At 43.4% G+C, this 26587-nt stretch overlaps 1 protein-coding gene across 1 annotated transcript in view; it reads right to left on the minus strand.

Annotated features, from left to right (window-relative positions):
- Positions 1 to 26587, minus strand: part of si:ch211-158d24.2 (multiple epidermal growth factor-like domains protein 9) — a 66435-nt gene that overhangs the window by 13802 nt on the left and 26046 nt on the right. The window contains exons 3-4 of the mRNA XM_061729690.1: positions 11124 to 11263; positions 4940 to 5101 (exon numbers count right to left, since the gene is read on the minus strand). Of these exons, the coding sequence (XP_061585674.1) occupies positions 4940 to 5101; positions 11124 to 11263 (302 nt within the window). The remainder of the gene's footprint in view (positions 1 to 4939; positions 5102 to 11123; positions 11264 to 26587) is intronic.

A 26587-nucleotide genomic window follows, 5' to 3' on the forward strand; every position in this document is an offset into this window, starting at 1 on the left:
ACCCCAGATTCACCTCACCTTCACCTCACCCCAGATTCACCTCACCCCACCTTCACCTCACCTTTATCTCACCCTGCCTTCACCTCACCTTCATCTCACCCCAGCTTCACCTCACCCCACCTTCATCTCACCCCACCTTCATCTCACCTTCATCTCACCCCAGATTCACCTCACCCCACCTTCACCCTAGCTTCATCTCACCCCACTTCATCTCACCCCACTTTCATCTCACCCCAGATTCACCTCACCCCACCTTCACCTCACCCCAGCTTCATCTCATCTCACCTTCATTTCGCCCCACCTTCATCTCACATTACCTTCATCTCACCTTCATCTCACCCCACCTTCACCTCACCCCAGATTCACCTCACCCCACCTTCATCTCACCCCACATTCACCTCACCTTCACCTCAGCTTCCAGGGCCACGCAGCGGCACCCAGGGGGCCAAAGGACTTGACCTGCTTGTTCATCCATTATCCTTCAATTTACTGTGGCACACTTTCATAAGTCTGATAATTCAATTATTTGTATAGCGTCTAATACAACAAAGGTTGTCTCTAGGCACTTTCCAGAGACCCAGAACATGACCCCCGAGCAATATATGATAACTGCTAGCCCTTTACATTCTTTCTGACACTTGTAAATGTAAACACTGGAAGAATAAAAGGAAAGGAAAAGAGAGAAATGAATGGAGATCCTCTCATTGAAAGGAAAGACCCCAGCCATCGTCTGCCACAGCATAAACACACAATCATACATGGATGATTTAGCATGGGTGACCCACATTCAGCACGACTGCTTCTCCACTTCACCCGTGCATGTGTCAGTGTTGAGGGATGTTTCTGATTTAACTGTAACAGGCACATTTATAGAAATACGGCCCTTTGTGGAGTTGTGATCCTGCACTGTGTCATCTTCTTGTTTGCCATTGCCGTCTGCCTGGAAGCTGCCCGTTTGGTCTGATGCTGCGACCAAAACCCACGTATGCAGTCAAAGTGATCCAGGGTGGGTGTCTGGGTCCCCCCTGCTCTTAGACAGCTCTTCCTGTAGTGATGCTGTCTGCACAGAGGGTGATACTGCCCATCCCCCCTGGTGCCTTGCTGCCTGACTGGTTCTGAAACGGCCCAGCTGCGCTCTTGCTGTCCTAGCTCACTGCAGCCTGGTTCATGTCCCGTTCACTCCCTCCGTTCACTCCCTCCCACGGTGTGCAGCCTCCACTCTGACCCCAGCAGGGGCCAATGAAAGCTGACAGCCTAAGTGCATCTATGCACGGCTGTTGCTATGCAGGCCCCGGCCGATGAGTGGGGCATCAGGAAGTGATGGTGGGTTGGAGCACATCAATGCCAGCGTCAGGTCAACACAATGATGGAATGCTGAATGAAAACCTCTGTCTCCTGTTGTGGAAAACAGTTTGCAGTTGGATTGCGGAGAGGCTACGACCTCCACCAGTGTGTGACGTTGTCATGCCGGAGCCTGATTAACTCAGACGATGAAAGTAGATGACATGACGACGTGTGATCAAGAGTTTTGTTCATAGTCCTTGGGGCGGCAGTAGCTCAGGTGGTAGAGCGGGTCGTCCAATGATCCAAAGGTCGGCGGTTCGAATCCCGCTCTGTCCCAGTTACTGTCGTAGTGTCCTTGGGCAAGACACCTTACCCACCTTGCCCCGTGTGAATGTGTGTGAATGTGTATGAATGTTGGTGGTGGTCGGAGGGGCCGTTAGGCGCGGAATGGCAGCCACGCTTCTGTCAGTCTGCCCCAGGGCAGCTGTGGCTACAAAACGTAGCTTACCACCACCAGTGAGGATGTGTATGAATGAATAATGGTCTAAGTGTAGCACTTTGAGATTCATGAATGGAAAGTGCGTTACAAGTTAAATGCATTATTATTATTATTATTAGTCCTAGATGACAGATCCGTCCAATCATATCTTCTCAATCCTTTAACTCTTATAACTCCCAGAAGGAAAGTTACACTTCTGCAGTAAAAAGTAGGTTATAAACCAGGGGTCAGCAACCCAAAATGTTTTAGAGCCATATTGGACCAAAAACACAAAAAACAAATATGTCTGGAGCCGCAAAAAATGAAAAGTCTTGTATCAGCCTTAGAATGAAGGCAAATAGCGAAAGGCAAAATGTCGAGAAAAAAGTCAAAATGTTGAGGAAAAAAGTGGAAATGTCGAGAAAAAAGTCAAGATGTCGAGGAAATGGTCAAAATTTTGAGAAAAAAGTCGAAATGTCGAAATTAATGTTGAAGTACAATCTCGAGAAAAAAGTGGAAATGTTGAGGAAAAAAGTGGAAATGTCGAGATTAAAAAGGAAAGGAAAGAAAAAAAAGAGAAAAAGAAAAAAAAAGAAAAAAAAGAAAAAAGAAGAAAAAAAGGAAAAAAAAGAAAAAAAAGGAAAAAAAGGGAAAAAAAGGTCAAACATTTTTGAAAAATCTCCAGGGAGCCACTAGGGCGGCTCTAGAGCCGCGGGTTGCCGACCCCTGTTATAAACGTTGTTCTGCAGCTCTGTTTTCATCCCTGGTTGCTCCCTAACAGTCCTCGTAAAAGCAGCAGCCTTCCTTATTTGTTTGGAGAGTTTTTCTTAAGTCTCTCTCTGGTGCTGATGGTGCCAAGGTATTTATAGTCCTGCATCCCCTCCACTTCTTCTCCTTTGATGGAAATATTCCCTTTCCTCCTAAAATCTAAAGTCGTTCCCTTTTGTTTCGTTCACGGTGGAGCTGAATGTCGGCAGACCAAGCCACAGATGGCGCTTTTCCACTAGAACCTACTCAGCCTGACTCTCCTCCACTCGGTTTGGTTCTTCTCCACCAGGGGTCTAATGTGCCGAGTAAATACTTTTCTGTATCTATTCTGCTGAAGTTCTAAGCTGCTGAGTCGGCTGTATCTGACATCATCACACTACAGACCACCGATTGGTCGGGGGGTTGGAGTCAGACGTCTGAGTCAGGAGGAGGAAATCAGAGAAAGAGACTCTGACGGATTCTGGTTCATTTTATTCAACAGCAACGGCAGCAGAAGTCTGTTTGGTGATCCAACTCTGAGGTGCAGATGTTCATAAACCTGGTGCTGAGGAGAGAATTAAAAAGGGATCTAGACGGAGATAAAGAACGACCAGATCTACCAGGAGCTCTGTCTCTTCATAGCTGCTCACGGCTCCAGCTGACTTTTCAGCAGCCGAGACAAACTAACAAACAAAAAAGTGAGCTTCTCTCACTCTCATTTTTTATCTTGATATCAAACACAAGTGTAGACTTCTTCCTACTCCTTTTTCGAACCTATGTGCATATGAAGATGTTACTGTTTATTTCTATTTTTAATATACAGGACTGTCTCAGAAAATTTGAATATTGTGATTTTCTGTAATGCAATTAAAAAAACAAAAATGAACTGAAATATTGCAAGCCTTTTATTATTTTAATATTGCTGATCATGGCTTACAGCTTAAGAAAACTCAAATATCCTATCTCAAAAAATTAGAATATTCTGGGAATCTTAATCTTAAACTGTAAACCATAATCAGCAATATTAAAATAATAAAAGGCTTGCAATATTTCAGTTGATTTGTAATGAATCCAGAATGTATGACATTTTTGTTTTTGCTTGTACTGTACATGTTTGAAATAAATTCATTCATTCATTCATTCATTCATTCATTCATTCATTCATTCAAGTCACAGGCCCCGTGTGGCTGGAGACGGAGACGGAGCAGCACCATGGGACAGTTCAGCTGTGACAGGGAAGCTGTGGACAGGTATGTCATACGTCCACTCAGTGTAAGATTTAAAAGACATAAAACAACTATTTCACACAGTCACAGATTCAAGTTCCCTCTTCAGTGACTCGACTTCTGATTTCCAGACCTGAACCTCAACTACCAGCTTTGTGATGCTACCAGCGGATGTCTGAAGCACCGATTAGGAGTAAAGCCCATAACAATGACAATTAGTCTTGGCCGAAAAAAGTGATCTCATGCAAAAATACAGCTGAACATGTTTAGAGCCAGTGCTATCAGTGCTACTGGATAACATGTTTACATGACATTTAAGATCAATCCCAGGTTTCCATCTTGTGATTTCTGAGAGGACGATCTTTACATGCTATAAAACCACATGGTGATTGAGTGATTTTAGAGTGATGAAACCAGCTCCCTCTGGTTTCAGAATGTCACATGTAGGGCTGGGGATCCATTCAAATGTCAAGAATCGATTCCATTCTGATTCTTAAGATTCAGAATCAATTATCACGCTTTGATTCGATCCGATTTCGATATTGATTTGGGTTAGTGTTATTAAAAATGTTTTTTTCAGCTGTTGCATAAATTAGATGACTGTAGTTCTGCAACATATTAATACTAGTATTATATTGAGATTCAACAGCAAGTATTGCAGCTAATGATGCTGTAAGGACCAATCAGCTCCCAGAATGCTGATAGAACTGAAACAGAAACATCATGTAGAATTACCAAACAGTGAAATCAGTTTTATTTTTTCCCACATTCCGTTTTCATTTTTTCCATTTTCGGTCTATTTTGGTTTTTAATTTTTGAGAATTTTGTTTTTAGCATTTTATGCAAATGTAACCCCAAGACAGTATATATATAGTAATGATATATAGAGAATTTATGCGATTATAACTGAAAACTTTAATGTTTTCATACCTTTAAACATATTTAAAGGCAAAAACATGGCACCAGTTATTCTCGTGTCCAACAAAACATTCCTTTTTTGGGCATAAACAAAAAAATACCAAAAGTTGTAATGTAATGATGGAAAAAAAAATAATAGATCTTTAGACATACGAATCGATTTTTAGGAATTAATAAACACAGGCCTAGTCACACTACTATGCAGCACGCCAGGTCTGCACTTTCCCAGAGAAAGCGTGTTCTAGGACACGGCTATGTCAGGTTTGAGTGGCGAGCAGGGACTGACCAGTGTGACAGGTCCCGTTAGAGTTGGAGCTGGAGCAGGGGCACGGCGCGCAGGCTCTGCTCAGGCCGGACCCGGAGCCAGAACCGGAGCTGCGGTAGAAACCAGGCTGGCACTCATCACAGTTGGACCCCTGGGTGTTTCCATCACAGTTCACACACACGCCTGTAGGAGAGATCAAACAGCACATGATAATCCTGCCACCATCAGAAAAGGAGATTACATACATTGGTATATAACTCTGGGGGTGATGTATGACAACATTCCGACTCAAGTGTTTACTAGTATTACTTGTGATGACTACTACTGGAATTGCTAATCATTGATCTAAGAACTAATTATTAATCTCTAGATAACCCATTTCATTTTCATTTTATTTTCTTATTTAAGTTTGCACTACTACTACTACTACTACTTTTTTGTTATTTCACTATATTACTATCTTTTTATTTTTTTATTATTATTATTATTATTATTATTATTATTATTATATATTTTTATTTTATTTTTTTGCTATTCCCAAGGGAAAATTAATGACGATAACTGTGGGGGGAGGGATGGGGAGAGGGAAGAAAAAAAAAAAAAAAAAAGTATGTTCATCTGTTTTGCTCTGTATTGTGGAAACAGTCTGCCAATAAAAACATATATATATATATATATATATATATATATATATATATATATATATATATATATAAAAAAAGAAAATGAGATTACATGGCTGATTACGCTGACATGTGGTCAGATATTTCCATCAACAGGGCTGAACAGGTAGACCTCATTAACTGGACTATACACAAGTCAGAGGAACCAAACGCGTCCTGACAGGATCTGCAGGTGTACGGAAGAGTTTAGGGCCATGCAGGAGAAAAAATACTTGAGAGGGGAAGGGAGGGGATTTTTTTTATTGTGCATTTCGAGAAAAAAGTTGAAATGTCGAGAAAAAAGTCGAAATGTCGAGAATAATGTTGAAATACAAGTCGAAATTTCGCCTTTTTTCTCAACATTTCAACTTTATTCATGAAATTTTGACCTTTTTTCTCGACATTTCGACTTTTTTCTTGACATTTCGACTTTTTTCTCGAAGTGCATAATGAAAAAAAAAATCTTCCTCCTCTAAAATATTATTTTCTCCTGCCTGGCCCTAATACTCCGTAGAAGGTGCTTCTAAAGATGAGACATTTCAGCAAGTCCACGCTGGAGGAAAACCCTGCAGAGTGCTATCAGGTTGTTTTTTTTTTTTTTTTTTTTTTTTTTTAAATTTGATTTATTCTATTTTAGTACATGTAAAAAAAACACTTCATAAGAAGTTTAAGAAAACAAAACAACAAAACAAAGAATTTCATCCTTTTAAAACTTGCTATCTTGATTTACATGTGCCAAAAAAGGAGTAGGAAGAAGTGTAAACTTATTTAGTCCTACCCCCATTCACTGATCATTTAACCTGTATTTATAAATATTCACACACTGAACTCACACTGCTAAATAACAGTATTATTATTATTATTATTATTATTATTATATACTATAATTATACTCACACATACTTATACATGCATACATACATACACATAGTTGAATATTTATACACACATGCCCATATAAATATTTATATAAATATACTTATTTACACTATACTGTATCTGCTCTATATCTATGTATATATCTATTTACACACATAATCACACCACACATATATATATATATATATATATATATATATATATTATATATATATATATATATATATATGTATACCCATACATACGTATACACTCATACATACCTACATATATGTAGTACAAATGTACAAATATGTATATATTTTTGTTGCCGAGGGCCTTTAGAAGACGTTTATACGCTCTCACCCCCGGGAGCAGTGGTAGATAAGCACCCGGGTCTGTCTCACACTTGGAGTTTCCTTTTAAGGTGCAGAACTCCGAAGAGAGACACGAGTCATGCAGACTTCTTTAAAAAACACTGCACAAGCACATTTTTTGCCATTTCATGTCTTGACTTGTGACGGTTGCGAACGACGACGCTAGGAGGAACGAGTGCTGCCGAGTGTGGTAGGAGGAACCACTGTGGTGAGGAAGGGAAGCATAGCAGTTTATTTGGAAAGCAATAAGAAACTAATGTTCAAATGACTGAAATAACTGTAATTTGTAGGACTGAAGGAATTCCAAGACAACCTGGAATTTCTTCCCTAACTGGAACAATCATGAACGACCCCCTGCACCAACGCGTTTACTGTGGCAGGAACGTCACTGTCCACATATTCACGTGTCATTTGAATAGTGCAGTTTTGCAAGACCCAGAGCAGATCTACAGGACTGTCTCAGAAAATCAGAATATTGTGATAAAGTCCTTTATTTTCTGAAATACAATTAAAAGAACAAAAATGTCATACATTCTGGATTCATTACAAATCAACTGAAATATTGCAAGCCTTTTATTATTTTAATATTGCTGATCATGGCTTACAGTTTAAGAAAACTCAAATATCCTATCTCAAAAAATTAGAATATTCTGGGAATCTTAATCTTAAACTGTAAGCCATGATCAGCAATATTAAAATAATAAAAGGCTTGCAATATTTCAGTTGATTTGTAATGAATCCAGAATGTATGACATTTTTGCATTACAGAAAATAAAGGACTTTATCACAATCTTCTAGTTTTCTGAGACAGTCCTGTAGATGTTGTATTCTGCAGAGTTCTGGTCATCAGCAGCTGCGAGCACATCTGGCCTGCTGTTGGCAGACTGCTGTGGTCAGGATCACGTGGAACATGGAAACACGCAGGACTGTGGGTCCTGAGGAGCAGCTTTGAAGAACGCTGTTAAAAAATCATGTTTACCAAAGTAGGTGTGATTACCGTATTTACATTTGGTTCCCATACAAATCAAGCCAGAAATCTTGGTGTAATTATTGACTCAGACCTGAACTTCAACAGCCATCTAAAGTTTATCACTAAATCTGCCTATTACCACCTAAAAAACATTGCTAGAATTAAGGGTATTCTGTCTAAACAAGACATGGAAAAACTTATTCATGCATTCATTTTCAGTAGGTTGGATTATTGCAATGGCATCTTTACAGGCCTTAATAAGAAATCAATCAGGCAGCTGCAGCTGATCCAGAACGCTGCCGCCAGAGTCCTTACAAACACCAGGAAACTATGGAGCTAGAACAGTCTCGTAATTCACAAATGCACACGCCGATCCACAAATGCACAGGACAAAATTCACAAATGCACAGACCGATCCACAAATGCACAGGACAAAATTCACAAATGCACACGCCGATCCACAAATGCACAGGACAAGTTTCATACATGCACAGAACAATTCACACGTGCGTAGGACAAAATACACAAATGTATTTTTGATGCACACACAAATATAACCTGATTTACAAACGTTTTTCTGTCTGTGAGCTGCACTGGATTTGTGTGTGACTTCGATCCACAAATACATTTTTTTTTAACACAGAAGGATCTGCAACCAATCAGACGTCTTCCTTTGTTTCAGCCAATCATAAGAGCGCACCCCACGTGGGGGACGATTTACTTGTAAAGCAATCAGATGAAAGGGGCGGATACACCTGCTGTTTGAGCTGCGTTCACGCCGTTCGCTTAGAAAAGTGATTACATATTTCGAGTTAGTGGAGTAAAGATGAATAAACAAGACAGCAACACGGTTTCTCTCGCTGTTTCTCATCACCAGTTGCTGCATAGTTTTCTTTACTGAGATCACAAGAAAAGCAGAGCAGTGATCTCCTCTCCATCCCGTGTTTTATTTCATTTAATTTGTTATTTACTGTTTAATTGTGTATTGCCGCTTTTAATGTTGATGTAAAGCACTTTGAATTACCTTGTGTTGAATTGTGCTGTACAAATAAATTTGCCTTGCCTAACTGAGCAGTCCCAGGCTCAGCTAATGGGAAAATGAGCACAGTAATGAACAGCTCTCCTTCCCGGGAGCTCCGCGGGTATTTCATGACGTGGCTATTTGAACATGGACGGCTTAAATCTAGAGAAGACTCCCGGCGACGATCACAGCAGCTGGACACAGCCAGAGACTGAAAGTATTCATCAAAACTGAAGCTGATGGAGGACAAAGGTGTTTTCTGTGTGGCTGACACTTCAAACATCTCCCCTTTACTATGACCGTTTTCGTATAAAAATGTCAAATTAACAAATTACAAGGTCATTTCTTTTGCCCTTTATAAAAGCGCTGCAACTTTAAGTTTCTTTTTTTTAATACTTTTTATTTTGTCTTTTTCAAGTTACACAGAAAGAAAATAGAGAAAAAAAATAATAATAAGAAAAGTAAAAAATGATAGTAACAATCATAACATAACTTCCTGGGGGACATGTAATATTTTGCCATTCTTTTCTTTCCCTTCTTTAAGGGCATGGCTGGGATTTGACCTTAAATGTAGACCATTTTTGCCACTTTTGAGCAAAATCCCTTCCTCTAATTCTAAAACAAAAAGTCAATTTTTCCATGCCGTATATTTCTTCAACAATGTCGAGCCATTGTCTCAGTCCTGGGGGATCGCTTCTCATCCAGAGTCTTGTCAGGGCCTTTTTAGCAGCAACAATATTCCATCAATATTTTGAAGAGGTAGATGTCTCTCTTTCCAATTACTTCAATAGGGATAAGTCCCAGATATACAGTAGCAATTTTAAGTTTCAAGTTTGAGAAAGAGTAAAAGTCTCTCTCTATCATATTAGTGGAAGCCAACTTCCTTTGTCCTGCTGGAAGTGAAGTCCCCGTCACGTTTCTCGTGCACACTTCTTGGGCTACATTATAATTTGCATTTGCACAATGTGTCCTGCTGTAAGCAGCCCCGGGGAGAGGCCCGGGGAGAGGCCTGGGGAGAGGCCCGGGGAGAGGCCCGGGGAGAGGCCCGGGCCATTCTTTAGCAGGAGCCGTGTTAATCCACGGCTCCCGGACCGCGGAGGCCGAGCGGAGGCCCCAGCCCTCCATCTGCCCCCACATTATGACCAGAGGACATATGGCGCTCTAACTGCCACCCCCATCGCTGCCATCCACTCCTGGACATCCCCTTCTCCTCCGTGCTCCGGCCCGCCTGCTCAGCAACCCTTCACTGATTCTGATCCAGGACACAAAGGAGCAGCTCCAGACACTGACAAATGTTCACATTCCAACCAGATTTTTCTGATGTGGCAGTTTCCCTCATCCTTCTCACCAACCTACTATTTCAATTCTCCAGTGGCGTCACATAAATGTTTATTTTGGAGAAACTGGAGGACTTGTGCACGGGAGATTACCCACAAGCCCTAGAGCCCAGGTACTAACTTGCACCAAGAAGCCGTGTCACAATGAAAGTCAAGTGCATTCACAATCATAAATATATAAAACCACGAAGGTAAGTTATGTTAAACAAGTTATTGACTACGTTTACATGCAGTCAGAATTAGGGTTATGGTCAATATTCCGGTTACTGAAACATTGGGAATAATCTGTTTCCATGCGTGAGCAAACATTATCCCTGTTTACATGGTAATTAATCATTTGGGATATCTGGATCAAACCAGCGACGCACGGAGAACATCATGACGCAATTCCCGTCATTTCTGCTTCTTCTTCCTACAAATGCTGCTTCGCTTCACTTTTCTCTCACCTTCTTGTAAATCTTCTATCCCGGTACTTTCTACCGTCTACAAATGCAGAAATGTTCATATCCTTCATTACATTTATGAAGTGATTAGTCTCCTCCTGGTCTTGGTTTCTCTGTGTTTATAAGAACTTCCTGGACTCAAAAGACCAGGATTCCTTGTGAACAGAGCATGAGCAGAAAACTAATCCATGTTCCTTTTGATGGGGATATTCCGTTTGGCGTTTACATGACCAAATATTCGGGTTTTAAAAGGAGTAACCCAGGGATCATATTCGTTTATTTTTAAAACCGGAATATGAGCAAATTCTGGTAATTCAAAGGGGTTATTGGTGTTTACATGTCCGTGCAAAACCAGGTTGTTGCTAATATTCTGGTTAGAAAAGGGTTATTGATGCATGGAAACGTAGTCAGTGTTATTTGGATTTTATTGTATAACAGACAACCTGGAGTACTGGTCCAAACTGAAGGCTTGTTTTGGGTGATGATGACCAGAATTAATGATGAGATAAGCTGCTTCCTCCAGCTCGACCCACTCACCGGACTGGGGATGGCAGTAGTTGGTGCGGTTGTTGCACTGGCAGGGCCGGCAGCCAGTGCTGCTGAAGTGGAAGAATCCTGGGTGGCACTCGTCACACTTGGGACCGTACACTCCTGTCTTGCACACACAGATCCCCGAGCTGAAACACAGAGCAGACAAGGAGCTCAAATAAACGACCAGCAGTGCACACGACGCGTGTCACAGGAAGCGGTTCAGTGGACGAGACCGGACTGAGACGGAGCTTTGCTTGCGGGGGAATGTGTTTTGGAGTGTCTGACTGTGTCCCTGCAGATTAGACCTGTCTCCATTCTCATATCAATTCCTAAAAATCCAGTCATATGTCTCAAGATTTTATTTATTTTTATTTTTTTTTTCCCATCATTACATTAGAACTTTTGGTTATTTTTTGTTTATGTCAATGTCAATTTTATTTATAAGCACATTTAAAAACGGCCGAGGTCGACCAAAGTGCTGTACAGCATACAAGAAAATAAAACAATACCAAAAGAAAAACACAGTACACAGTGTAGAAACAATAAAATCACTAACATACTAAAATGATCAATAAAATAGTAATAAAAAATAGATAATAGAGAATAGACGACAAAGAACAGACAGATAAAGTGCACAATCACTTCTCACAGATGTAGGGAACTAATTTGTCACACACTAAAAGCCAAAGAAAATAAATAAGTTTTCAAAGAAGACTTAAAAACCACTAGGGTCTGGGCAGATCTAACATTTAGTGGCAAACTATTCCACAGCTTAGGGCCGGCCACCGCAAAAGCTCGGTCACCTCTAGTTTTGAGCCTAGATTTGGGGACGTTATGCCCAAAAACGGAATGTTTTGTTGGACACGAGAATAAGTGGTGGCATGTTTTTGCCTTTAAATATGTTAAAGGTATGAAAACATTCAAGTTTTCAGTTATAATTGCATAAAATGTCTATATTTCTTTGCTTTATATGTACTGTCTCGGGGTTACATTTGCATAAAATGTTAAAAACCAAATTCTCATAAATGGGGAAAAAATAAAACCGATTTCATCCGTCTCTGTTTCCTCCCTGGATCTGTTTGGTAATTCTGACCCACGATGTTTCTGAAAGCAGTTCTATCAGCATTCTGGGAGCTGATTGGTCCTTACAGCATCATTGGCTGCAATACTTGCTGTTGAATCTCAATATAATACTAAGATGTTGCAGAACTACACAGTCATATAATGTATGCAACAGATCAAAAAACAGTTTTATTAACACTAACCCAAATCAATATTGAAATCGAATTGGATCGAATCAAATCTTGATAATCGATTCTGAATCTTAAGAATCGGATCGATTCTTGACATTTGAATGGATCCCCAGCCCTGCTGCAGATACAATACAATATCTGCGCCTTTCCTTTCTCTGCTCTCTTCAGCTTTCACAAACACAAAACATGCAAAAATCCAGCTGATGCTGCTGAGTTTCTGCCATATAGAGACTGAACAGACACACAGAGCACAGTGCTGTTCATTAGCCACGAGTAGGAATGGGCGATATTTTACCGTTCACGATATACCGTTAAAAAAATTCCCCACGGTAAGAATTTGTCATCTCGCGGTAAAAAGGATAAATTCCCGTTGATGACGTTTTTATGTAAAAAACATGGCGGAAGGCGGATCTGAGAGTGAGGAGCTCGTTGTTAAACGAGACTCCAGCTCCGTTATCTGGAACTGGTTTGGATTTTAAAAGAGACGAGGAGCAAACATCATCTATTTTATGCAGAGTCTGCAAAAAAACAGAAGGAAATGGTTGTTACATTTTGATATAACGTTTGACTATTACGAAAAAAAATTGTAATAGTATCTAATTTGTGGCCACAGGTTAATTTGCACATTTTATTTATATTAGAAGAGGTCATCACTGATATGATTTTATTTTCAGTGAAATTTTACTTATTTGTCCTGTTTCTTTATTTATCAGGTTGTATTTTTTTCTACTTTGTGATTTTATAAGCTAAGAAAATTTGAAGGACAAGGTACTTTTGCTGTTTGCACTGTTATCCCACTGTTTAAGCCATACAGTTTGAATAAATGTTGAATCTGTTCTTACATTTCAAACTTGTTTCATTTGAGTCATTACAGTTTTGCAATACAGGTGGACTCATTTAATTGGTTTTTATTAATTACATTTAATTGGTGTAGTTTAGTAGCATTTAGTATTCTTTCAGAGCAGTGTTTTGGGGGCTCCAAAGAGTGAATGTGGTGATAAGATTTATAGTTAAAAAGATGGAGTTGAATTGGTATTTTTTTTATCGTCATTTTTATCGTTATTGGGATAAATGCCAGAAATTATCGTGATACATTTTTTAGTCCATACCGCCCATCCCTAGCCACCAGTGACTGCAACCTGTCAGCAAGTGAATGAAGACGACAGGGAGCACCGGCAAATCAAATATGCATTACTATACGCTCACTGGCTACTTTAGAAGTTACTGTGTGTACCTCAGAGAGTGGCTGGTGTTCTGATTCATCAGCAGGGGTCTTCAACATTTTGATGAGTAATACATTTCTGATGTCTGTGTCTCATGTTTTAAAATACTAAATGATTTACAGATGTGGCAAACATCTCAATGTGCAAATGCAATACTCCCCACTGGTAACAATCCTTCACCATATCACAAGTATTCAGATACATACAAAGCTCATCCCACAGCCGACCCCCCGCTGTTCCTGCTCTCTGCTCTACCCCCCCACCCCCCTCCACTGTTCCTGCCCTCTGCTCTACCCCCCCACCCCCCTCCACTACCTCTGATACACACCCCCCCTGCTCCAGCTTGTCCCTCACAACCCTCCAGGTGAGAAATCAACTCAGGAAGATGAACGCGAGGAAGGCGGCAGGTCCGGATCGCATCAGCTCCAGGCTCCTGAAGTCCTGTGCAGACCAGCTGTGCGGAATTGTTGGACACATGTTCAACCTGAGCCTGAGGCTGGGGAGGGTACCACCACTATGGAAGACATCCTGCGTGGTACCTGTCCCCAAGAACCCGCACCCCAAGGACCTCAGCAGCTTCAGGCCGGTGGCTCTGACATCCCACCTGATGAAGGCCCTGGAGCGGCTGCTCCTCCGACATCTCCGCCCCATGGTGAGCCCAGCGATGGACCCACTACAGTTTGCTTACCAACCTGGCATTGGGGTGGATGATGCCGTCATCCTCATGCTACATCGTGCCCTGTCTCACCTGGAGAAACCTGGGAGCACTGTGAGGATCATGTTCTTTGATTTCTCCAGTGCGTTCAACACCATCCAGCCGGCACTTCTGGGAGACAAGCTGGAGAATGCAGGGGTTGACAGTCACCTCACATCCTGGATTCTGGACTACCTCACCAACCGCCCACAGTATGTGAGGACACGGGACCACACATCGGACATGGTCGTCTGCAGTGTGGGGGCCCCGCAGGGAACGGTCCTGGCACCGTTCCTCTTCACTCTCTACACTGCTGACTTCTCCTACAACTCACCAACCTGTCACCTTCAAAAGTTCTCTGACGACTCTGCTATCGTCGGCCTCATCACTGATGAAGACGATAGCGAGTACAGAGAACTGTCCCAGGACTTTGTGGACTGGTGCCTGCAGAATCACCTCCAGATCAACGCGGGGAAAACCAAAGAACTGGTGGTGGATTTCCGCAGGCGTAATAAATCCCCCTCGACACCGGTGAACATCCAGGGAAAGGACATTGAGATGGTGACATCTTATAAGTACCTGGGTGTTCACCTCAACAATAAACTGGACTGGACTACTAATTCCTCTGCACTCCACAAAAAAGGCCAGAGCAGACTCTATCTGCTCAGGAGGCTGAGGGCCTTTGGTGTGGAGGAAACACTCCTGAAAACATTTTATAACACTGTGGTGGCATCAGCCATTTTTTACGGAGTGGTCTGCTGGGGCAGCAACATCACAGCTGCAGACAGAAGGAGGCTGGACAAAACCATCAAGAGGGCCGGCTCTGTCGTGGGCTGCTCTCTGGACACAGTGCAGGTGGTGGGAGAGAGGAGGATGATGGCTAAGCTGTCATCCATGATGGAGAAGGACTCCCACCCCATGAAGGACACCTTCAGAGCGCTGGAGAGCTCCTTCAGCGACAGGCTCCTTCACCCTAGGTGTGTGAAGGAGCGCTACAGAAGGTCCTTCCTCCCTGCAGCTGTGAGACTACACAACCAGCACTGCTCACAGTAGACCACATACAAACCTGACAATAATGTACATAAGGGAAATAATGTGCAATCTTTCACTCACTGCAACGTGCAATTATGTATATATATATCCATCTGTAAATATCCGTCTGTTATCTTTTTCATATACTAATATCTTATTATTTATCTTTATTCTTCTTCTTCTTATTATTATTATTATTGTATACCAGTTTACTGTTTATAGTGTTTATAGTGTGTTATTATTATTACTGTGTTACTAGTTTTTTCTATTGTTGCCTCTTGTTTTTGCACTATCCCCTTTGCTGCTGTAAACTGGAAATTTCCCCTCTGTGGGACTATTAAAGGTTTATCTTATCTTATCTTACATGATATCGTCAGGAGATTCTGACACAGAATCCAGTTCTGGTGAAAGATCAGAACAGACAGACAGCACATTCAAATAAGCGCTTTCATAAGAAAACACACCAGCTAGAGTCTTGGTTATTACTGTTGTATTGTTGTGTGTGACTTGGTGCTGTCAAGTGATTTGAGTCAACCCTTCGACAGTACTGGTCCCACTGGAACAGAAGTTGGCTGGTTTTTGTTGATAGCAGGGCCGGAAGATTAAACTATACTGTATATATATATATATATAAAATATTCCTTCTTATGAAACAGAAACGGATATTTTAACATCAACAAAAGTCAATTGTGCTACTTTAACTGGTAAATCAGCCCTCTTCTATTACTAGACGGCAATGAGGGTAAACTTTCATCAGCGACCAAAACCTGGCGGACTGAAGCAGTTAAAGGTAGAACAGTCATGATGGAAGAATGAGTGGTGGGCTGTGGTTGTAGCTGTACATGGACATGACCAGAACCAGAACCAGAACCCCCTCAATCTCGAGGTAACGTCCTTGGGGTCATACAACCCTGAATGCTCCAAAGACGAGGGACTCGGGAACATAATTGATTGATTGAATTGTTTATTTCGAACACATAAGGGAAAAATATAAAATTTGTGTCCGAAAAAGAGCAGGTAGAAGTAAAACTTATTTAACCATGCCCCTTTGTTAAATCCATTATAAATTAAACATAAATATTAATAATAAATAGCTGCTAATTTACACTATTAGCCTTTGCACCTAACCAGCTAACAAAACACAATCTGTCCTTAACATAACTCCTCCTCAATAAAATAACTTCCCAGAAATTCCTTTTTGTACCGTAAATTGATTTATATTTGTACATTGCTTCAACCCATCACCCAACCCATTCCTTAGATCCACTCCAACAACTGATACACACATGCTTTTCCTTTTAGAATCAACACATTGTTTTTTTAAATTATATTTTCCTCTTAAATTATAACCCCCCTCCCTGTCACAAAACATTTTCTGTAAATTGCCTGGAAGTGAATCAGTTCTCGCTTTGAATATGATTTGTAGAGTTTTTAGTTTGACAATGTCCCAGAATTTCAACACATGCGACTTTAAAAACAGGGTGTTTGTGTGATCCTTATAACCCAATCTGGTCACAATGACTCCCAAACAGTTGAAGTTAATCAAGAGTGACAGAGGATTTTCATGAGTATGTGTGTGTCGCCACACACAGGGATTTGGTAGAACTACTGCACCTAAGAGGCCTGGGGCAATGCTTGGCCAGGTGACACACACACACACACACACACACACACACACACACACACACACACACACACACACACACACACACACACACACACACACACACACACACACACACACACACACACACACACACACACACACACACACACACACACACACACACACACACACACACACGACAGTGCAGTTAGAGGGAGATGCAATGTTCAGGAAGTAAATTTAACGTGCTCATGTTAAAGTGCTTATTTTTGAGAACTTCTTGGGACCAAATATCCAATTAGGGATGAATAGTAGGACCAAAATAATAATAAAAAGAAGATATCTTGGTAGTTTTGGGAACCTCAGGATTTCATCTCTGCTTTTTGCGGATGATGTTGTCCTGTTGGCTTCATCGGACCGGGACCTTCAGTATGTGCTGGGGCGGTTTGAGGCCGAGTGCGACGCGGCAGGGATGAGAATCAGCACCTCCAAGACCGAGGCCATGGTTCTCCACAGGAGAAAGGTGGTGTGCCCCCTTTGGGTGGGTGGAGAAGGCCTGCTTAAGTGGAGGAGTTCAAGTATCTCAGGGTGTAGTTCATGAGTGAGGGAACGATGGAGCGTTACATTGTCAGACGTATCGGTGCAGCGTCCGCAGTTATGCGGTCGATGTACTGGACCGTCGTGGTGAAGAAGGAGAAGGAGTCGAAAGGCGAAGCTCTCGATTTACGGGTCAATCTACGCACCTACCCTCACCTATGGTGATGAACTTTGGGTAGTGACCGGAAGGACGAGATCGCGGATACAAGTGACCGAGATGAGTTTCCTCCTCAGGGTGGCTGGACGCTCCCTAAGAGATGAGTTTCCTCCGCAGGGTGGCCGGACGCTCCCTTAGAGATGAGTTTCCTCCTCAGGGTGGCTGGACGCTCCCTTAGAGATGAGTTTCCTCCGCAGGGTGGCCGGACGCTCCCTTAGAGATGAGTTTCCTCCGCAGGGTGGCTGGACGCTCCCTTAGAGATGAGTTTCCTCTGCAGGGCGGCTGCACGCTCCCTTAGAGATGAGTTTCCTCCGCAGGGTGGCTGGACGCTCCCTTAGAGGTGAGTTTCCTCCGCAGGGTGGCTGGACGCTCCCTTAGAGATGAGTTTCCTCTGCAGGGTGGCTGGACGCTCCCTTAGAGATGAGTTTCCTCCGCAGGGTGGCTGGACGCTCCCTTAGCGATAGGGTGAGGAGTTCGGTCACCCGGGAGGAGCTCGGAGTCGAGCTGCTGCTCCTTCACATTGAGAGGAGTCAGCTGAGGTGGCTTGGACATCTGTACCGGATCCTCCTGGATCCTCCATAGGGAGGTGTTCCAGGCATGTCCCTCCTCCCTAGGGAGGTGTTCCAGGCATGTGCCACCAGGAGGAGACCCCGGGGAAGACCCAGGACACGCTGGAGAGACTATGTCTCTCGGCTGGCCTGGGAACGTCTCGGAAGAGCTGGAGGAAGAGCTGGAGGAAGAGCCGGAGGAAGAGCCAGAGGAAGAGCCGGAGGAAGAGCCGGAGGAAGAGCCGGAGGAAGAGCCGGAGGAAGAGCCGGAGGAAGAGCCGGAGGAAGAGATGGAGGAAGAGCCTGAGGAAGAGCCGGAGGAAGAGATGGAGGAAGAGTTGGAGGAAGAGCTGGAGGAAGAGCCAGAGGAAGAGAACACACTGCTGCCATGTTCATCTACGGCCATGTCACTCCTTGACATGATTACCGTAACCCACTTTTCTTTGGTTTCTCCAACAAATCCCTTCATTAACTGCAGCTCCTTCAGAATCACGATCTCTTCCATCGAACACTCAAATGCACCCAGAATTTGGCCTCTCCATACCTGTCCGACTTGCTCCACATTGCTCCCCCCTCTCATCCTCTCAGGTCTTCCTCCTCCATTCATCTCTTTCCCATCCAATCATCTAGTCATCACGGACCACGAGCCTTCGGTCGCTCTGCGTCCCGGCTCTGGGGCTCACAAGTCTCATATCAGAATGAGATTTTCATGCTTCTCATGCTAATTTGTAAAAATCCATAATAAATGACACAGAATAAGACCCAGTGCCGTTTTTCAGGCAAAAAAAAAAAAGAGTAAGTGCAGCTTTGAAGCACAACAAGTAATTCAAAATTGGAACAAAATAATTGATTTAAATTGAGATAATAATGAACGCCATGAAGTAGACATGGGAATAAACCGTGATGTTTATGTAAAACAGTTAGAACAAGAATAACAGTCTTTTAGGAACTTCCCAAGAGTGAAAGCAATAATCATCTTATGAGAGGTCATTCAGCTGAGCAATGCTGGGAGTGACCAAAAGCATTGTAATCCTTCTGATAATTTAAGCCTTTTATGTGTGTGTGTGTGTGTGTGTGTGTGTGGGGGGGGTGATTGTTTTGAATTATTTCTCCATACTGCATTGGCCTCAGCTGCTTTGCGTAAGATCTGCACATTAAGTAGGTCAGTATTGCAGGGGCGCCACAGCTTAACCCCTTTCTGACGCTGCTGCTCTGAAGCTGTCCTTTGGCTGCTGCATGTGTCGCAAAATAGCAGACAGTTGCAAACAACCACTCCGCCACATCAGAGGGGTCACCAGTGTAATCAGTGAGGGGTGAAAGGGTGACTGATATAAACAGGGAAATACACTAAGCAGGTCTAATTGCATCGCGAAGCATGCTGTCAAATCCTGCAAGGGTCTGTAAAGCGACAAGAATTGTGATCCCTCCCCCACTGTCTTGTCTCTGATGGCCTGAATATGGACGTGTTCAACTATTTATAACAGAAAATGAACCAGGCCTCAGACCAAAAGCTAATAACATTGCATGTCATGCAGCCAAAGGAGTCATCTGAAATGTCTTAATCTGTATAGTGATTTGGTGATAATACAACAGTGATAAAGTACAAAGCATCCTCCCCAGCCCTGTCTTTATAATTCTCTTCACAGCGGTTCGTTTGAACACTCCTACACACTGCAGGATTTCCGCAGTTGTATAGCATCATTACATCTCACACTATACTGATTGGATCTTCTTTTGTCCGATTTATGCTTTTCCATCAACTCGACGCAAAGGGAACTCTGTCATCTTGATGGCTTCATGTACCTTTAGAAGTTCTGCATCAAGGTTGAATGTGCTGAGAGCAATTTTAAATCACAACACTCTCTCGTAGGGAGTGGCGTTCCCCAGACCTCTGTCCTGGGGCCTCTTCTCTTTATCATCTATTTATTAAAGGGGACCTATTATGAAAAACAAGTTTTCTCTTGCTTTAACATATATAAAGTAGTCTCCCCTCAGCCTGCCAACTCAGAGATGGAGGAAGCAACCAAATTCTGCAGTGTCTGTACAGCCGCCCGGATGAGCCGTCCAGTGTGATGTGGATCTACGAGCCAATAAGATTCTGCTCCCGTCGTTACGTAACGACGGGAGCGATTTACATCGGTTGGCCTCCGATGCGTGAAACCACGCCCACAACTAACTCTGGCCGGAACAACAACAACAACTCCGCTGGCCGGAGCTTCCGCCATTTTCTACGCGTCATTCAGGCAGCCAATCAGCACAGAGCCTCATTATCATAGCCCCGCCCACTCAGAATCCCTCATAGATAATGAGGTTAGAGAATGGGAAGATAAAGACATGGATCAGAGACTGAATTTATTTAGCAAAAAAAATCAAAAGCTTGTTTTTAAGACATTCAAGCCCTGTTTAAAACAGGTATTAGATGCCATAATAGGACCCCTTTAAGTCACGGTCATATCTTCCGTAGACTTCCTAGAATTCCCTTCAATTCAGTTTTATTTATATAGTGTATATAACAAAACAAGTTGTCTCTAGGATCTTTCCAGAGACCCAGAACATGACCCCGAATTATTACATAAACACTGGCAGGTAAAAACTCCCCTAGTGGGAGAAAAACCTTAAGCCAAACAGTGGCAAGAAAAACTCCCCTTTAGGAGGAAGAACCCTGGACCAGGACCATAAGGGGGGACCCTCCTGCCGAGGGCCAGACTGGGGGTCGGGGACGTCAACAGCACAGCAGGCAGGTGGAAGTAGCAGCGGGATGACCGGGGGTGGGGACAGCAGACAGGTGGAAGCAGCAGCGGGATGACCGGGGGTGGGGACCGCAGGCAGGTGGAAGCAGCAACAGGATGACCGGGGGTGGGGACCGCAGGCAGGTGCAAGCAGCAACGGGATGACCGGGGTGAGGACCGCAGGCAGGTGGAAGCAGCAACGGGATGACCGGGGGTGGGGACCGCAGGCAGGTGGAAGCAGCAACGGGATGACCAGGGGTGGGGACCGCAGGAAGGTGGAAGCAGCAGCGGGATGACCAGGGGGGGGACCGCAGGCCAGCACGCAGCTCCCGAAGCTCCGGCCCAATCAGCAAGCCCCAGGTTAGGTTCAGGGTCGGGGAAAGGTTGAGAAGCTTGGTTAAGCCTGAATTATGGTTCTGCGCCAAAACGACGCCGTGCCTACGCCATCGCCATGACGCCGCCACGACGCCGCTACGACGCCGCCACGAATCCTTCGGACTTCTCCGTCACTCCATTTCTCCGCGGTGCAGTACCCCCCGTGACCGCTAATTCACAATCTTTTCCTGAATGGTTTATCCGACTTTTTCCGGTCACAGTGAATCAAAGAGATAAGGACAACTATTGTGCAAAAAAATAAATAAATAAATAAAAAAAATAAAAAAATCACACATACACGAAGAAAAGAGCGCTGAAAGTTCACGACTGCTTCAAACCGGAAACCGGAAATGCGTTGCTACCACTCAAACCAATCACAGCCCTCTCATCTGCGTTTGGTCTGCGTCACCTCGACGCGTAGTTACAATTTTTGGGAGGTGCAGGTCAGTGACGGCGTCAGTGACGGCGTCAGTGACGGCGTCAGTGACGGCGTCAGTGACGGCGTCAGTGACGGCGTGTGGTCTGCGTTGACGCGTAGCCTACGCCGTAGGCAGGGCGTCATTTTGACGCAGAACCATAACTCAGCCTTTACTGAAGGCCTCCATACCATTGACTCGCTCCACATCTTCAAATCCTGCCTTGAGAATCCCCTGTTTAATTTGGCATATCCCACATGGAAAACAACAAACCTGTTGTTTTTTTTGTTTGTTGAGTATTTTTCTTTCATTTCTCATTTTGATGGAATTGCTAATGTTTTAATCTGTTGCTCTTTTGTTTATTTGTATAATTGATGTCCTCTGTAAGGTGTCCTTGAGTGTTGTGAAAGGTGCCTATAAATAAAATGTGGTATTATTATTATTTATCAATTCACCACAAAAATGCTCGGGGTGTCAGAGGAATCTTTTGCAAAATAACATGAAACTCGTAGGTTGAGTGTTTAACTTCCGGTTTTGCTTTTCTATGAGAGAGGACGTTGTTGAAGTTGGAGCTGACCGATGTGAAACATCAAATGCTTATATCGAAACTGTTGCATTGTAAAAGAAAGAGACGGTGCGACCTTTGAATGGGTGTAGCAGTGTGGGAAAAGTGCCAGAAATGATGCGGTAAAGTAGACCAATCACTGCCATCGCTGTCTGCGTCACATTGACACACAGTCAGAAAACTTCAGCAGTGCTATCGAGGCCCTGCGAAAGTGGCGGGGGGGTTCGCGTCAACGCAGAGGCCATCAATTCAACACAGAAGCACAAATTACGCTTAAATCAGGCTTGACTGATGTGGCAGTAATAAGAGGAATGAGAACGCAAAGTAAACAATAGTTAACATTCACTAAGATAATATTTTACAAAGCAGTACAGCAAACGGGAACAGAGTCATTATTCAGTCGAACAGGGTACAGCCTACTTCTACCAGGTGGTATCAAGAGTCAGTGATACCACCATAGTGATGACTTGCCCTAATTTTTATTCTAAACCATCCATCCATCCATCCATCCATCCATCCATCCATCCAGGGGTTCATCACCCTGGACAGGTCCCCAGTCATCAATTAACCTACTACGCAGGACTGTGGGAGGAAGCCGGAGCACCCGGAGAAAACCCACGCAAGCACGGGGAGAACATGCAAACATGCAAAGACCCTGCTGGGCCTGGGAGTCGAACCGGGGACCTTCTTGCTGTGAGGCAACAGTGCTAACCACTGAGCCACCGTGCTGAGGACCTACGTCGGTTGTAAACTCCATAGCCAGACATATGGCGCATAGCCAACACATGCAGATTGCACTCACACAAATGCGGAAAGCTTGAGCTGCTAGAGGAAGTAAAGAAACTGAAACCAGCAAAGGGAAGATGTTTTGGATGCATTTGACAGCGTAACATTAAATAAGACAGAGAACTTCAAGTTCTTAATCCCACAATTTCTCCATTTATTCATCAGTCTCTGCCAGCCACAACTCCAGGACTCCACACCCACAGTTCTGCATTTACTCTACAAGCCCCACCCGTTCACTCTCAAAGCAAGCAGAATGCTGCCACCTGAAGCTCCATCAAGCTTTCCTCCCATACCTGCAACCCACAACAGCTTTAATCTGGTTAGCGCACCAGCAGAAACCCTTAGCACCAATCGCCTGCCAACTCCAGAGCCAATGAGTTTACAGGAGATCCCTTAAAGTTCAAAGACTGGCAACTATCCTTTGAGACATTCATTGTTAGAAAACACATTCCAGGAAATAAAAAAACTTTATTATCTGAGGATGTATTGGGTAGGTGTGGCCAAGAGAATTGTTGAATTGAATTGATTCTTCCTACTTGGCCCTGAAGTGGCTTATGATGATCCAAAATAACACGCGTAAAAAATAACATGTGTTGCTTCTGCAAAAGAGAGAGTTTGGTGAAATGTCAGTACAAGAGAGATTCAAATTTGTCCCAGCGGAGAAGCTTTGCTTCGGATGTTTAAAGACTTGACATCACTCAAGAAGATGTGACAATAAAGGCTCATGTGAACCTTTTCAAAAGAGACACCCCACATGTCTGCATGACGATATGAAATCGGTTTTATTTTTTCCCGTTTATGAGAATTTGGTTTTTAGTAGTTTTATGCAAATGTAACCCCAAGACAGTATATAAAGCAAAGAAATATAGACAATGTATGCAATTATAACGGAAAACTTTACTGTTTTCATACTTTTAAACCTATTTAAAAGGCAAAAAACATGGCACTAGTTATTCTCGTGTCCAACAAAACATTCCTTTTTTGGGCATAAACAAAAAAAATACCAAAAGTTGTAATGTAATGATGGGGGAAAAAAAATAAAAAAATCGATCTTTAGACATATGAATCGATTTTTAGGAATGAATATGAGAATCGTTTTAGAATCGGAAAATGGGGGAGACTTCCGGTGCAGCGCATGGAGTAGGAGCGCACATTTCGAGCTCCTGCTAAAAACTTTTTATCCAACATTTCAAACCCTTGTCTATTCGTTTTAACGTCGACTGACTAACTGCAACCACTTTTGGCACTACTACTACTGCAGGAAAATGTCAAAATCGGGGAGACAACCAAAAAAAGACTCATCAGCCGAGGGTTCTGCGACTAGCAGCATGGCCGGCATTTCGGAGCTGCTCGAGGAGCACAGGGCGTCTTTGGCCGCCGACTTCAGGTCATCGTTTGCCAGTTTGGACTCCAAGCTGGACAAGATTCAAGTTGAAGTTTCAGGTCATGGTCGGCACATAACTGATCTGGAGTCTAACGCGGAGGATGTCAGCACACGTTTGCAGCAGCTCGAGGCTACATGCTCCGTGTTGCAGGTGGACAACAAGGAGCTGAGAACTAAACTCTCGGACCTAGAGGGACGCAGCAGAAGACAGAACATCTGCATTGTTGGCTTACCGGAGTCAGCTGAGGGCGCGCGCCCCACCGCCTTTTTCTCCCAGCTCCTCGTGGATGTCCTGGGCGACCAAGTCCTCCCTTCACCCCCGGAGCTGGACAGAGCCCACCGCAGCCTCGCTCCCAAACCTGGCCCTCGGGACAGACCGCGTCCCGTTATCATCCGCTTCCACCGGTTCCAGATGAAGGACTTGGTAATGAGAGAGGCGCGCAGACGAGGCGAGCTGGAATACCACGGTCATAAGCTCCGATTCTACGAGGACTACAGCGCGGATGTCTTGAAGCAGCGGGCTGTTTACAAGGACGTTATGGCTGAACTTTATAAAAGGGGTCTCCGGCCATCCTTACTCTTTCCGGCGAAGCTGCGCATCACGCTCCCGAGCGGCGAGAAGAGGTGGTTAACGTCCGTCACGGAAGCTACAAAGTTCATCCATGGTCTGGAGGAGAGCGCGCCCGCCCCGCCGTGAATACTCATTGGGGCCCGTGAAGTTAGACCTGCTGACGTGTACAATCTTATATTTGTGAGTAAATGACTGGAGAATTACTTGGTTTGTCTCCTTTTGGCTTTGGACTGATCTACGTTTTTTTTTTTTTTTTTTTTTTTTTCTGCCCGTCTGTTGATGTTGCTGGCTGAATCAATTTTCAGTTTATTTTCATGTTTTATTTTGAAAATCGTGAGCTAGGACAAAATTGAACTTCTTAATAGCCTGAGGTGCTTTTATTTTTTACGTATCTTGTACAGCCTAGTTTGTTGAGGCTATTTAAGTTTAAGGGGCAGTAGGCAATATTGTGGTAGAGAAGTCATGTTAACCTGTGATTGACAGTCATTGCTCAGACAGTAGTTGTTTGTGGTGCATTTTAGGTTAGTTGTCCAATTTTTATTATCCTTTTGTCATAGGGTTAACTGTTAAGACTGTAGGGAGTTTAGATAGGAAGTCGTTTTGTTGGGATATATATGATTAGTTCAGAGGGTATTGTGCTGAATTTGCTATTCAACGCATTATGTGGGTCTGGGGTTTGGGATGGGACTGTCTAACGGGGTGATAGCTGACAAATCGATGTGTGTTTTATCTTTTTTTTTGTTTTACCCCCCCCCCCCCTTTTTTTCTTTCCACTTTTTTTCTCTCCTTTTCCCCTTTTTTTTCTTTCTTGGAGCTACTCACTTTATTCTCTCTGCGAGTAATTTAGATGAAGGGTCGTCTCAACTTTATTAGCTGGAACGTTAAGGGGTTAAAGTCCTCATGCATCTGAAGCAGCTCAGGGCTGGGGTAGCCTTTCTCCAGGAAACTCACTTGCATGACTCCGATCACTGGCGATTAAGTAAACGCTGGGCAGGACAGTTTTTTCACTCAAATTTCAAGGGTAAGGCCAGAGGAGTGGCTATCCTCATTGGAGGTGACATTCCTTTTGAGCCCTCCAACATTATAGCAGACAAATTCGGCCGTTATATTATCGTTTCAGGTAAACTTCACAATAAGTCGGTGATTTTGGCTAATGTCTATGCGCCTAATGTTGATGATGTACAGTTTTTCAACAGGTTTTTTTCTCAACTTCCTGATTTACATTCTCATTCACTAATTCTCGGAGGGGATTTTAACTGTTACCTGGATCCGGTGTTAGATCGCTCGTCCCCTAAACCTACCACTCTTAGCAAGTCTGCCAGTTATGTCAAGTCATTCCTCGCCAATTTTAGCCTCTCGGACCCCTGGCGGTTCTTATACCCCACAGGAAGAGAATACTCCTTTTTCTCCCATGTTCACCGCACATATACTCGAATTGACTATTTCTTCTTAGACAATAACTTAATCTCGAATCTCAAATCATGTAGCTATGAAGCTATCATTATTTCCGATCACGCTCCCTTGGTTCTTGTAC

This window comes from Cololabis saira, chromosome 9 (genome assembly GCF_033807715.1).
Source record: "Cololabis saira isolate AMF1-May2022 chromosome 9, fColSai1.1, whole genome shotgun sequence".
Classification (NCBI taxonomy): Eukaryota; Metazoa; Chordata; class Actinopteri; order Beloniformes; family Belonidae; genus Cololabis; species Cololabis saira.